Raw genomic sequence first — 12,418 nt, 5'->3', positions numbered from 1 at the left:
AATAGTCATGCATCTAAGTGCTTCCCTTCTGCAGAGATACCTGTTAATGGATGCTCTTCATTCTGCACCATTCTTCCTTAAAGGAGGAAAAACACTGTCTACAGCAACATATACTCCTCCTGTGGTAAGGTCGAGTTGCTGCTTGTGTATGCTTAGACTGACAGGTGTAGTAGTGCAGCTGTAGACTAGTTTGTAGGTTTGTCGTATCCAATAAATAGCTTTTGTGTATTAGTTTTAGCTTTATTGGTAACTATGTTGAAAGTCTAAAAACTTGTGCAATATCTAAATGCTGAATGCCTTTCAGTATTCCATGGAAACTAGTAACCAGGATGTGGGTATTTTTTTTGTCTAAAAATTGTGCTTGCAGATGTCAAGGCAGCAAGATTGTTCAGGACAAGAGCTAGCTGCTACCTCAGATGGGCAGAAAAGAGACTCTAGGTCAACTGTGTTCCGTATTCCTGAGTTTAAGTGGTCACTGATGCATCAGCGCTTGCTTACAGACTTGCTCTTTTCCATTGAAACAGATATACAGATGTGGAGAAGGTAAATTTGTGCTTTCCATTGGATGATTTGACTGGCATTTTGGTTATGATTATCTTGAGATTTCCTTGAAACTATATGAGAGTTACTCTTTAACTTGGAAAGCTGGTAGTTTACTCATACTCAGAAATCTTTTTTATGGCCTATACCCAAACATCCATTTTTTTGGTTTTAGTATTTATTCATATTTTAGTATTTTTTTATCTCTTAGTATTTACCTTGTTTTTCCAAAGATTTATGTTAAGATTTAGTTAATACCTCCATGGGACTTTATTGTATGCATTGATACAGTGACTTTTGCTATAACAGATAATCATGGATCGTCTTTATCCAAATAATTTTAAAATGTTAAAAATTTTAAATGTTTAATTACACATCTTGATGTTATTAGCTAGCTGCGATCTGGAGAGGTTTAAGAACTGAAAGGAAATGTAGTTTTAGATTTAGAGTAATGAACATCAGCCAAATCATATGGTGATATTTGCTGCCCCTTGCTAACTGTTTCATTTTAGTTTTTTTGTAAACAAACATGCTAAAATACTGTAAAAATGAAGCTGTTTTCTGAAAGTATTTTCATGAAACCTGCTTTTGTGTTTTGGACAGTCATTCTACAAAAACTGTAATGGATTTTGTGAATAGCAGTGACAATGTCATATTTGTACACAATACAATTCACCTCATCTCTCAAGTGATGGACAACATGATCATGGCTTGTGGTGGCATTTTGCCACTGCTTTCTGCTGCCACATCTGCTACTGTAAGAGATTTCATTTTCATTTTAAAATTTCTCTTGTGGGAGTATGCCTTCCTTTGTATAGCATATTAAATATTATATCTGTTCTTTTGGGAAAGGGGGGTATTTCCTTCCTTATGCTAATTCCACGTTTTCTCAAAGATAAATTGGGTGCCTGCCCTTTTTGCCTGAAGAGATAAAAAGTCGTCACTTAGCTGCATCATCCCACAGTGGTCTGGAATAAAATGTAATCTCAATATTAATCATATTCTAGGAACAATCATTAATTGCTACTTCGACTGAAAATGGACTTCCAGCTTACATTTTTCTTCATTTGTTTTGTACAAATTATAATCTTTGTAAGGAACTAAATGTTACTTTCAATTTTTCTCTATGTAGCATGAATTGGAGAACATTGAGGCAACTCAAGGACTTTCGGTAGAAGCTTCTTTAACGTTTCTCCAGAGATTAATTAACCTTGTAGACGTGTTAATTTTTGCAAGCTCTCTTGGTTTCACTGAAATTGAGTCTGAGAAAAACATGTCATCTGGAGGAATTCTACGACAATGTCTTCGTTTGGGTAAGCAAATAAAACCACTTAATAAATATAGGAGCTTACTATCATTAAATAATTAGCTACTGGTAGCTTGATTTTTTTATTTTTATTTTTATATTGACTAGGTTTAATCAAAGATGCCTTGGGATCTTCTACTATTTTACTATTACTCTACTCTGCAATGCATATGCATTGTGTTTTTTTGTCCCTCTTCAAAAAAGTTTAGATGAAACAAAAGATTAAAATGAGTTTGGTAGCCTGACCGTTGTGTATGTAGATCTTCATTTTATCCATGAATGAACATAGCAGATCTTTTTCCAAAGTTCTCTAGGTGGTCAAGACTGAGAATGCTACAGAGTTAAGAAAAAGAAATCTTGCACTGTGTGTAAAACTGTGAACCTTTACGCTTCTACCTTAGAAAAGAGATTTAATTATTGAGGTCAGTAGATGAAGGACAAATGCAAGCTAGAGATGTTTACTTCAAAAGGGTTCAAACTGATTAGTAGGTATAACTGGTATTATAGTAGGTTCACTTCAAATTGGATTGAAGTGATCATTACTAATAATTATAGTAAGAATCATTATGCATCCAGTTGGTTAATATAGGAGGAGAGCATTCATGCTAGTTGCATGCGATAAGATTTCTTTGCAATGAAAAATTTAATTTGCATGAGAGCCAGAGCAGCTCAGAGCATCAACAGTAACTAGCCTTCCTCTCCCTTTCTAGGCAATTAAAACTTTGTGCAGGTAGAGCAAGATTTATGGGATGCAAACAGGTATAGAGGTGGGGTAGTTCTTTTTTCCTTTGAAAATCGTATTAGAAGATAAAACAGGTACCATTGTGAAGCTAAAAAAATAAATGGTTGTATCATGTAACATAAGAGTATTTAGTCCAAGAGCATTGTGAAGCAATTATTCTCATTTGTTTCACTAGTGTATCTTCTCTATCTTCCTTGCTAGTGTACGAAATTTAGCTACTTCACCTTACCCAGCCCATGAGATAGCATGCATGGTAACATTTCAATGAGGAGTGAAAAAGAATGTAATAATGCTACTTAATAATTTAGAAGTATAACTTCTTTGTTCTAATAGTTTACTGTTTATCATTAAAGTATTTTGAGCATTATTTTGCAACTATTTAAAATTTATGGAAGAAAATTTTTTTTTATTGGTGTGCTTAAGCTTTAATAAACGGAAATGTATTATACATCTCTGTAAGTGATATAGACAATACTATTTCTCAGGGTTTTTCTTAACCTTTTTTTTTTCTCTTGAAGTATGCGCCATAGCAGTAAGAAATTGCTTGGAGTGTCAGCAACATGCACAGATGAAGCCAATTGGAGACAATGCAAAGAACCAAAAAACAATTCAGGGCTTTATAGGAGCAGGAAAGTCTGCAGCAAAGGCAAGTATGAGAGCACATTCAGGAAAAAAAAATTCAATAATTATTACTCTATGAAGAGGGATAGTTTTTGAAATTCATAACCACACCACTGGTACTTCAATTGATCTGAAGAGCATGAACACTGGAAATCCTAATGTGATTTTTCCAAGACGCAGATTTAACGTTTGCATACTTACCGCTCTCTCAGTGAAATACTTACGTCAGAAGAATTTGCTTTTCCTTTAAATATGAAATGCATATCTGATCTTTGTGCTCCTACTTATGATATTATTATATACAGAGTGGAGCTGTATGCATTTAGTGATACTTTGTAAAATGCATTTGAAAAAAGAATCTGAAACAATTGCTTTTTTTTGAACAGAGTCCAGTGGACATTGTGACTGGTGGAATTTCTCCAATACGAGACCTTGACAGACTTCTGCAGGACATGGATATTAATAGACTTCGAGCAGTAGTGTTCAGAGATATAGTGAGTTACCAATTATGTTGTTTCCTTTGTAGCTAGACTTCTGTGTTTATCTGTTTGTTTGAACACTCTCTGTGTTATGGTTTGTCTAAACTGATTATACAAAAACTGAGTACTGCTCACAGTAACTGACAAAAGCATGAACTCTGAGAGCTGTGTTGTATTGTTTGGGACTGGAAAGAGTCAGAGGTGAAAATGGATCTCAAATATTAAATATGCTGTTTCTATTACAAATGTATACTTTCACATGCTGTACATAGACAAACTGTTTATGTAGATTTGTATCAGAAAGATGTTTATGTATACTTTTTGAAAAATAAGTAACTCTCTAAGTAATTACAAATTTGAGACCAACTGTAATTCCCTTACTTCCCCTCAGAGGATCCAGTTTGCGTGTATGTTCTATATATTTGCGTATGCTTTTATGGCTTGAATTGACTGAATAACTTTGCTCTATGTCAGCAACTTTATAGCTGATATCGAAGAAACTGAGATTGATTGCTTAAAAAAAATCCCTCTGTACTGCAAGTACAGTAGCTGCAATGACTCTGAGTCATTAGTAGCTACAAGATGGAATGCTGGAACTTTACACTGTTTAGAGTATTTAGCAAGTGTAATGATTTACACATTGACTTCTGTGCTATCTAGCGTAGTTTAGATAGAACTATTTACAGCAGTTACTGATAGAATCAAGGTTCTTTCAACCACTACTTTGGTATCAGCATGCAGAATAGTAACAGGAATTGAATCTTCCATACTGGTGGCAATTAAATAATGAAATCTTCAAAAAACACATTTTAAGTTCTTAATTATAGTATAAACATATACTGTTTTTTCCTCATCTAATACACCAGTTTTTCTGTTTCCCAAATAGTTGTGAAATTATATACTTTTTAAATCTGAACTGTTTCTTTTTGCATCTAAATGTTTTATGTTTGATTTGTGTGTGGTTTTTTAAATTGTGTTCAGTGCATATAATTGCGATTGGTATGATTTGAAAATGTATAGGAGGAACCTAGATGGATTCCACTTAACCACCAATAGTGGTAATATCTGAACTTATTTAAGAGTTCTATAAAAGTAGCAGAAAAAAGTGAGGAAGGACTAATGGTGCTTCACTGGGCAAAAACTATTTGAAGTACAGTTGGAAACTGTCTAGCAAAAACTCACATGGGAAGAAAATTCTTTTTAATCCTTACCATTGTAGTGGTCTGCACTCTGATCATGATTAAATGGACTTGACAGTTTAACTTATTTTCTTGAACTTCTCTAAGAAAGAGGAAAATTGATTGTTACCTGAGCCCTTATGAGAACACTTTCCCCACCTCTCTTTCTCTTACTGATTGGTCACTAAAGACCCAAATTATTAATTTTCTCCTGTGATTGCAAAGTGTACAAAGCTGTTTTTCCTTTGGTAGATTTGTTTTAAGCAAAAGCTAAAGGGGAGAGTCTTAGGCTAAATCACTGTCTGTTCAAATGTAGCCTTGTAGGTCTTCTCATTTCTTTCACTGGGAGTTCTTGAGTGCCCTGAGGAGGCAGTTGACATAAATCACAGTAAAATGCTTTTAAGATTTTTTTTTTAAATCTCTTCAGAAGCTTATATAGGTATTGCAAATAAATATTTGCATTTCTTATCTAAATTAAACATAATACAATACAGCCATCCAGACATCTGAGGATGAAACAAATCCATAACTTGGGTTCCAGAACTTGTTCTACTTCCTTCATTGATATATAATAATTTATAATGCTTTTTAAGTTTTGTTGAGTCCATGTGCCTGGTAGTGCTTTACAGTTGGTGTCTTGGCAAATCTGGGGAAATGTAGTAATGCAAATGCCGATAAACAAAGAGGACTTAATCTCTGCACTAATTTTAAGCATACAGTCAAAACACAAAACCTTAGTCAATATTGTCATATTTATATATTAAAAAAAATGAAAGGATTAGTGCCCCTTGAATACAATTGCTGTATTCTCCAGCTTTATAGGTGAGCCAGATTGTGAGTAGAGAATATTGTTCTTTCTTTGCTGACATATCAGCTTACTTTCAGTTTGTTTATGGTAGCACTGGGCATACTTTAGAGAAAAAGAAGCATGCTGCTGAAACTGTAATGGAAAATCTGTGTGTGTGTGTCCTTTTCTACAGGAGGATAGTAAACAGGCTCAGTTCTTGGCCTTGGCAGTTGTATATTTTATTTCTGTACTCATGGTTTCAAAATACAGAGATATTCTGGAACCCCAGAATGAAAGAAGACCACCAAACCACGGTCAGTCATTCAAGGAATCAGAGAATGAAAATAATGGAACTTCTGCTGCAGGTGAACTGTTAATTATTTGGTTAAATGAAGTAATGTGACTTACGCATTTTAAAATTCTGTGAAAGTCCACTTCAGATCATACAGAAACATGTTCATTGTAAGCACCTCGATAAAGAATGTGAAATCTGATTTGCCTCAGTATTTGTATGAATCTTTCCGATCTGAGAACAACCTCATCTGTAGGTTAATGTTGCTCTGTAGAGATGTTCAGTCTCACTGAAGTAGCTAAGTATTCATGAATGCTTGTTGCAGAAATATTACTGTTTTGCTTACGGTTAAGTTTGTGTAAGCATAGACTGCCAGCTTTTTGTTTTTGCTATAAGACAGCATTTTTCCTTCTCTTTCTGCTCTTCCTCAGAGCCCTCAGTTCATTTTCATTCTTTGACTATTAAGTCAATATTTTCTGTCTCTTTGTCACTGAAATTTGGGATGTTATGTCTTTTCAAGCTTCTTAGAAATTAGCAGATTTTTTCTGTTCCAAGTTTCATATTAAATACTTATAATATTTCCTCTTGCCTACTTAGAGATTTATTATTTTGTTATTTCCTTTGTCACCTATCGGTGTTACCTTTTTGAAGCAGTATGGTGAATACAGTTGTGTTAGTAATGAACTTAAAATTTGTTTCCTGACTTTGATTTGAACAGATGTGGAAAACCCATCAGCTGCTCTTGGTACTTTAACTTCAGCTTCCACTGAAGATTCAGAATGTACAGCATCTGTACAAAGAAGGGACTCTGGTCTTGGGGAGGAACCAACTTCAGGGCAAACAAACAGTTCAGGTGGTGTTGCTGAAGCAGGAGCTCTGAGTGTCAGTGCAGGTCCAGATGCTGTCAGTGAAGTACTTTGCACTCTGTCATTAGAAGTAAATAAGACTCAGGAGGACAGAAGTGAGTCAGGAACAGAGGATAGCAAGCATTCAGCTTCTGTGCCAGCTGCAAAAAATGTTAACGTAAAGGACATCCTGAGAAGCTTAGTAAGCACACCAGCTGATGGGACTGCAGTTGATCCTGCTCTTCTGCCACCAGCCTTTCTTGGAGTTCTTGGTGATGGAGCTGCTGACCAGCCTGTACAGTTCCATTCCTTTGACAGGTAATGTAACTTCTAAAATTTTTTATCTATTTCAATTTGCTTAAGCTATTTGTAAAGAATATAAAAATTGACGCTTCATGTGACCAGATCTCACATACAGTGTCATCTAGTACTTAATATAATCACAGTGCTTTGGTTTATAAGTAGAACTCATGCGTACAAAGCCAACGTCACATAGGCTCATCATGAAGGTACTACAGTATACTCTGCAATTCATGGGATGTTATGCCTGCTACAAAATACTATGGAAATGAAAAATGATTGGTAGTTAAGCTATACTTGAATGTCTCAAAGTCATCACTTCTTTTTAAAAGTTGACTCTTGTCTGTCCATGCATGTTACAGCTCAGAAGCAGTACTGAAAGAGTGCCAAGAAATGATTTCAAGAGTAAAAGAAGAGATTTAAGTGTGAAAGCTGTTGTTTCATCTTGCCTGCTCTCCTGTTCCTAACTGTAGCACTTTTGGATTTTTTTCCTCCTTCTTTATCCTCTGCTGTGGACACCAGCTGTTACTCTCCTTGAAACTATCTCCCTCTCCCTATCATCTTCCCTCATGAACATTGTGTTCTGAATGATTCTGAAGTGTTTCTGTATTCCAATTGTATACTTGCCAAATACTGATAGATTAGATGCCTTTTCTCTAACAAATAGTTTTTAGAAATTCCAGAGAAAGACTGGGGATTTTTCAGGAGAGTACTTTATATTTTAAAAAAAAAAAAAAAAAAAGTTTTCCTTCATATATGGAAATTCCTCTGCTGGCATCTAGTGGTATTCTCTCTCTTCATATTAATGGTAACAATGTGAGATAGAGCAGATGAAATATCTGCAAGGTAAGACTGATACAGATTTGTGATATGTCAGGATATCTGAGGAATAAACTTCTAGGTTATGTTTAGTACTGCCATGAACCGCTTGAGGAGGCAGTCAGCTCACGAGCTTCCTGACTACATTTGTCCCAGTTTGAAGGAGAGGAACCATGCATTTTATATTTCCTAAATGACAAATTGGCTCATAATCTAATGAGTGATGTTATGCTATGCACATTTCATTGGTTTTAAAGGACCCAGGAAGTAAAATGGATGATTTCAGTTGTAGATCAGCATGTGTATTGATAATAGAGCTATATCCAGTTTATCTTACTGTGGGCCTGCGAAACAATACTGGCTAGCTAACAAATGGATAGAAGACAATGGAGGAATCAGCTGGGTGTCCTTCTACCTCTACTCTACTCCTATATTTATGAAAATGCATCTTTGTACTGCCATGCGATGCTAAAGCCCTTCTTAAAATCTTTCTGGCTTCATTCACTAGATATATTCCTAACCTGTTACATTTGCTTTGTTATCACAATAGCTAGAGCCCTTTTTTCATTTTGTTTTATTTAAATAAATATCCACCTTTCTTAATACTCACAGAGAATTTAAAATGCTTCCCCCCCCCCCTTTTTTCTTCTTGAAATTTCTCTTTCTTGATGATAATTTTGTTCTTCCCTACATCTCAGTCTCATTAACTCTTCATCTTTTCCAAAATATATTAGACCACATTGTCTTTTACTATTCTTTCTGCTTTTCTTTCCCCAAAGATGGCAAAGGAGACAAAGAACAAAAGAAAGAATCCTTTAATATTTTCATGCCTGCCTCTAGGAAAGCCTTAGTCATGTGTAGAAATTCCGCAGGGGATCTAATGTGGGAGATCCCTCATTAGCAAGGCATTATTTCATTATTTATAGATATCCTTTGGCTCTATGTCTCTGCAGTCTGTGACTGTCTTGCTCAAACTAGAGATGACCCAAAAAAGAAGCGCAGCTTTTCCAGTGGTGTGAGTGCCACTGTATCAACATATTTTCTCAGCTCAGATCCCCATATCACTAGCGGGAGGAGGAATGGCGCCTGTTGTCTGGCTAGATTACAGGTGGTGTGTGCTAGCACTTAGTTCCTTTGGTCTTGTCTCAAAGTAAATATTGCAATTCTGCTTAAATGTTGAACAGGAGGAAGTGTTTTGGGAGCAATAGCAGGATGAAGACAGAGGGGTAAAAGTAGGGGAATAGAGACACTGAATAATAACCTGTCATGCCCCTCTGTTCCTGCTCCTTGTAGCGCTTCCCTGTATATACCCATCGTTGCTCTTTAGAGTAAGTGGGCAACTGATCTGACATAGCACACAGTTTTAGAGCTGTGACTACTGTTTGTCTTCAGGAAATTATTATGGTTCATTGTTGAATGGCAGAGATTTAACCACAAAAAGTGGTATATTTGGTAAAGAACTACTTGCTTTTTTGCCTTTTTATCTTTCCAGTGACACACAGTCCCAGATGGACTATTCTCTCCTTTTCCTGCCTCCAAATTGCCAGTCATTTCTAACTGCCCCTCTGAAATTACTTGACCTTGAGACATAATTACTTTGTCACTGAAAGTAAAGCAGTTTGGCAAGAAATGTATACAGACATGTGAAAGGAGTTGTGATGTCGTGCATAGATGGAAGCAGTAAGGCAGCAACATGCTTATGAATGGAAGAGCAGAGGGCAAGTGATTCTGTGGGGGTTCATGCAGCTACCTTGACCGCTTTGCACCATCATGAGGGTGTTACTTTCCTGTGACTTTTTGTGTTTGATGGGAGGAGCTAAGTAAATGAGGAGAAGGCTGTGAACTGGGATAAAATATTTGGTCCATCAGCAGTTGCATGTGACCTTATTAAGCCAGCTGTTCTGTGTTTCTTGGATGAATTTTTCATGTGGTTTTCTTTATGGTTATGCAAGGTAAACAAAAGCATGCTTAATGATGGACAAATTTTATCCCTAGTCAATTATAATCTGGTAGGGACATGCACAATCTTGCATCTTTGATAAACACGCTCATTTCTGATGAGGTATGTTGCTAACTAGCTAGGAAATCAGTTAATCAAAAAGATACAGTAACTATGTATATGAAACATATTTAAAATGATGCATAAAGTTTCATGACTACTTGAAAGTGGTTGTATCTTTAGATGATATGATTACTTAAAATACAATGACATGATGATATCTAGTGGTAGTAGTGGGAAGAAGTTGTACCAGGGAAAGGAAAACCTTTTACAGCAAACTGTAACAGAGTCGGAAAGTGTAGCTTTCGTCTCTGGGCTGCACAAAAATGCTAAGAGTACATCAAGAAAGTTTGGAAGAACAGGCTTTGGGATGCTCTCTTTCTGTGTCTGGTTTAAATATAAAGTATTGTCTGATCGCAAACAAGCTCTGTGAGTTAACATTTAACTTTTTTTTCCTAAAACCAAAAAAGTTGTTCTCATGTAGCAGTTTACCGGTGGAGTGTCTCTGGGAATTTCAAAGTATCTCTCTGATCCTGCATTTATCTCAGGAATGCTGTGTCAGAAATCAAAACTCTCCTCATATCTCAAGGATTATCAAATTCCCAGCCATAGCTGGAGAGTATACAGTAACAGCTATGTGAGTGAAACCTTACTGAAAGGCTGCCAGGTTCCAAGCCTTTGCAAACAACTAGGTGAGTGTGTTCATTCCCATGCCAAAAATCTTCCCCTTATCTTATGTGAAGATACAATCTTGTGATTAGTGAGTGCCAAGGGTTTATCATGATGAAGTTCAAGACTTGCATTGGCTTTTCACAGCATCCACAGGGACTGAATTAATGTTCCAATTTCAGTGAGTCCTGAAACAACAGTTTTCTTACTTAGTAATAATCTTGTAGTAAAGGAAGGGAGACTAATGTGAACAAATTTAAATAAAATAGAAAGTAAAATAACCAAAGCTAAGATTTAAAAAAAAGAAAAAAGGAAAAAAAATGAAAGAAATTTAAATTGAACGTTTTTACTATGTAATGTAAAATTAGAACTTGGTCTCTCCTGACTTCTGCTGTTCTTTGTGGAAGTATTCAATAATCATATTATTATTGGAAGCTGATACTAAGGGTTTTGAAGAATATAGTCTCTTAAATTACGGTCTTGTATCATAGAACTTAAATCTACAGCTGAACTGTAACTTGCAGAACAGGTACATTGATAATCTTGTTTATCTTTTTGGAACATTGCCTGTAAGCTGTTTGGTTCAGCCTATGTTTATGTGTTTGGCAGCCAGTGTTGTGCCTTTGCCTTCATAATGATAGACTGTGGTATTTCATTTAAATATAAAATTCATTTTTATATGGAATTAATACATTTTAGACTTCATTGATTTCGGCTTGAAGTGTAAAAAGAGTGAACTTTTTGTTTACAAGATTAAGTCCACTAGTCACAGATGGGGACAGAATATGAGAATGTTGAATTTGTAGATCAAAGTCTGTGTACTTATGCATTGATGAGAAGTTCAACTGTTTCGGTACCCCCAAAATCTGCATTCTGCTTTAGTTGAAGAGTCAAATCATTTGAAGTCTTCTCCCTGCCAAGTTGATTTAAAGCTGATTCTTTCTATCATTTAGTCTTCCCACTTCCTTTTCTCTGATCTCATGGCTTTGACAGAGTCTCTTATTCTTCCTTTCTCCTTGGGTATTTAAAGGGAGACATAAGAGAATGGGTATTATTTACAGACAGCAGAGCCCGTAGAATGATGCTGACATGGCAGGCTGCTTTCCTGACTTACAAAGTAGAGGTAAAAATAAGTCTCTGCTCCTCTTTCTTGGTCTTTGCTCATTGCATAGGAGCCTTGGAGTGGTCGTCATTCTGGTAGCCTGGAACACGACTAACAACTTCTTGAATTGAAACCATTATCCCTTAGGGAAACAGACATACCGTTACCTATATAGCTCAGTGCTAAAAACTTGAATGCTAAGATTTATATTCATATATTCCTGTATGTCAAGAGAAATTAGAGCTCATGTAAGTATTTTTAAATTATAGTGAGATCATCAGTTTGGCCTGGCCCATGTTGTATTAGGAATATTTGTCTCACGCCCAAGGTAAATCTGTTACTTAAAATACATTTAAAATCAATTGCAGACTGGCCAACTTCCAAAGAATAAATATTTAGGAAAAATGTGCTCAAAATTTATGAGATATATATATATGTTTCGTACTTCTTTGTTGAAACGGAGAAATCTGTGATCTTAAAAACAAGAAAGCTTTCAGGAAGTAAATCCTTATAGAATTTGGCATAATAGATCATTATTGTGCAAGCCTTTGTCTGTGATAGAAGTCAGTGTTCAGCTCAGTGGTCTGTGCTCATTCAGCAGTGAATAATTGTCTGCAACACGAAGGCTTCTTACACTTCAGCATAATTGGGACTAATAACACACTGACCTTCTGGCTAAGATGTATTTATGGTGACTAGTTCTCACTATGCCTGACCTGCGTTTATCCGTTCACGTGCT

The 12,418-nt window shown here is 35.8% G+C and overlaps 1 protein-coding gene across 4 annotated transcripts in view; it reads left to right on the top strand.

The window, feature by feature from the left end:
* Window positions 1-12,418, top strand: part of LRBA (LPS responsive beige-like anchor protein) — a 377,228-nt gene that overhangs the window by 72,906 nt on the left and 291,904 nt on the right. For all 4 annotated transcript variants that reach the window (XM_021393535.1, XM_021393537.1, XM_021393538.1 and 1 more), the window contains 7 exons: window positions 368-543; window positions 1,144-1,297; window positions 1,673-1,853; window positions 3,107-3,234; window positions 3,596-3,703; window positions 5,847-6,018; window positions 6,664-7,108. In XM_021393535.1, coding sequence (XP_021249210.1) covers window positions 368-543; window positions 1,144-1,297; window positions 1,673-1,853; window positions 3,107-3,234; window positions 3,596-3,703; window positions 5,847-6,018; window positions 6,664-7,108 — 1,364 coding nt within the window. The remainder of the gene's footprint in view (window positions 1-367; window positions 544-1,143; window positions 1,298-1,672; window positions 1,854-3,106; window positions 3,235-3,595; window positions 3,704-5,846; window positions 6,019-6,663; window positions 7,109-12,418) is intronic.

The sequence above is a fragment of the Numida meleagris genome, chromosome 4, assembly GCF_002078875.1.
Source record: "Numida meleagris isolate 19003 breed g44 Domestic line chromosome 4, NumMel1.0, whole genome shotgun sequence".
Classification (NCBI taxonomy): domain Eukaryota; kingdom Metazoa; phylum Chordata; class Aves; order Galliformes; family Numididae; genus Numida; species Numida meleagris.
The sequence above is the reverse complement of the archived record's forward strand: the minus strand, read 5'-3'. Positions and strand labels throughout refer to the sequence as shown.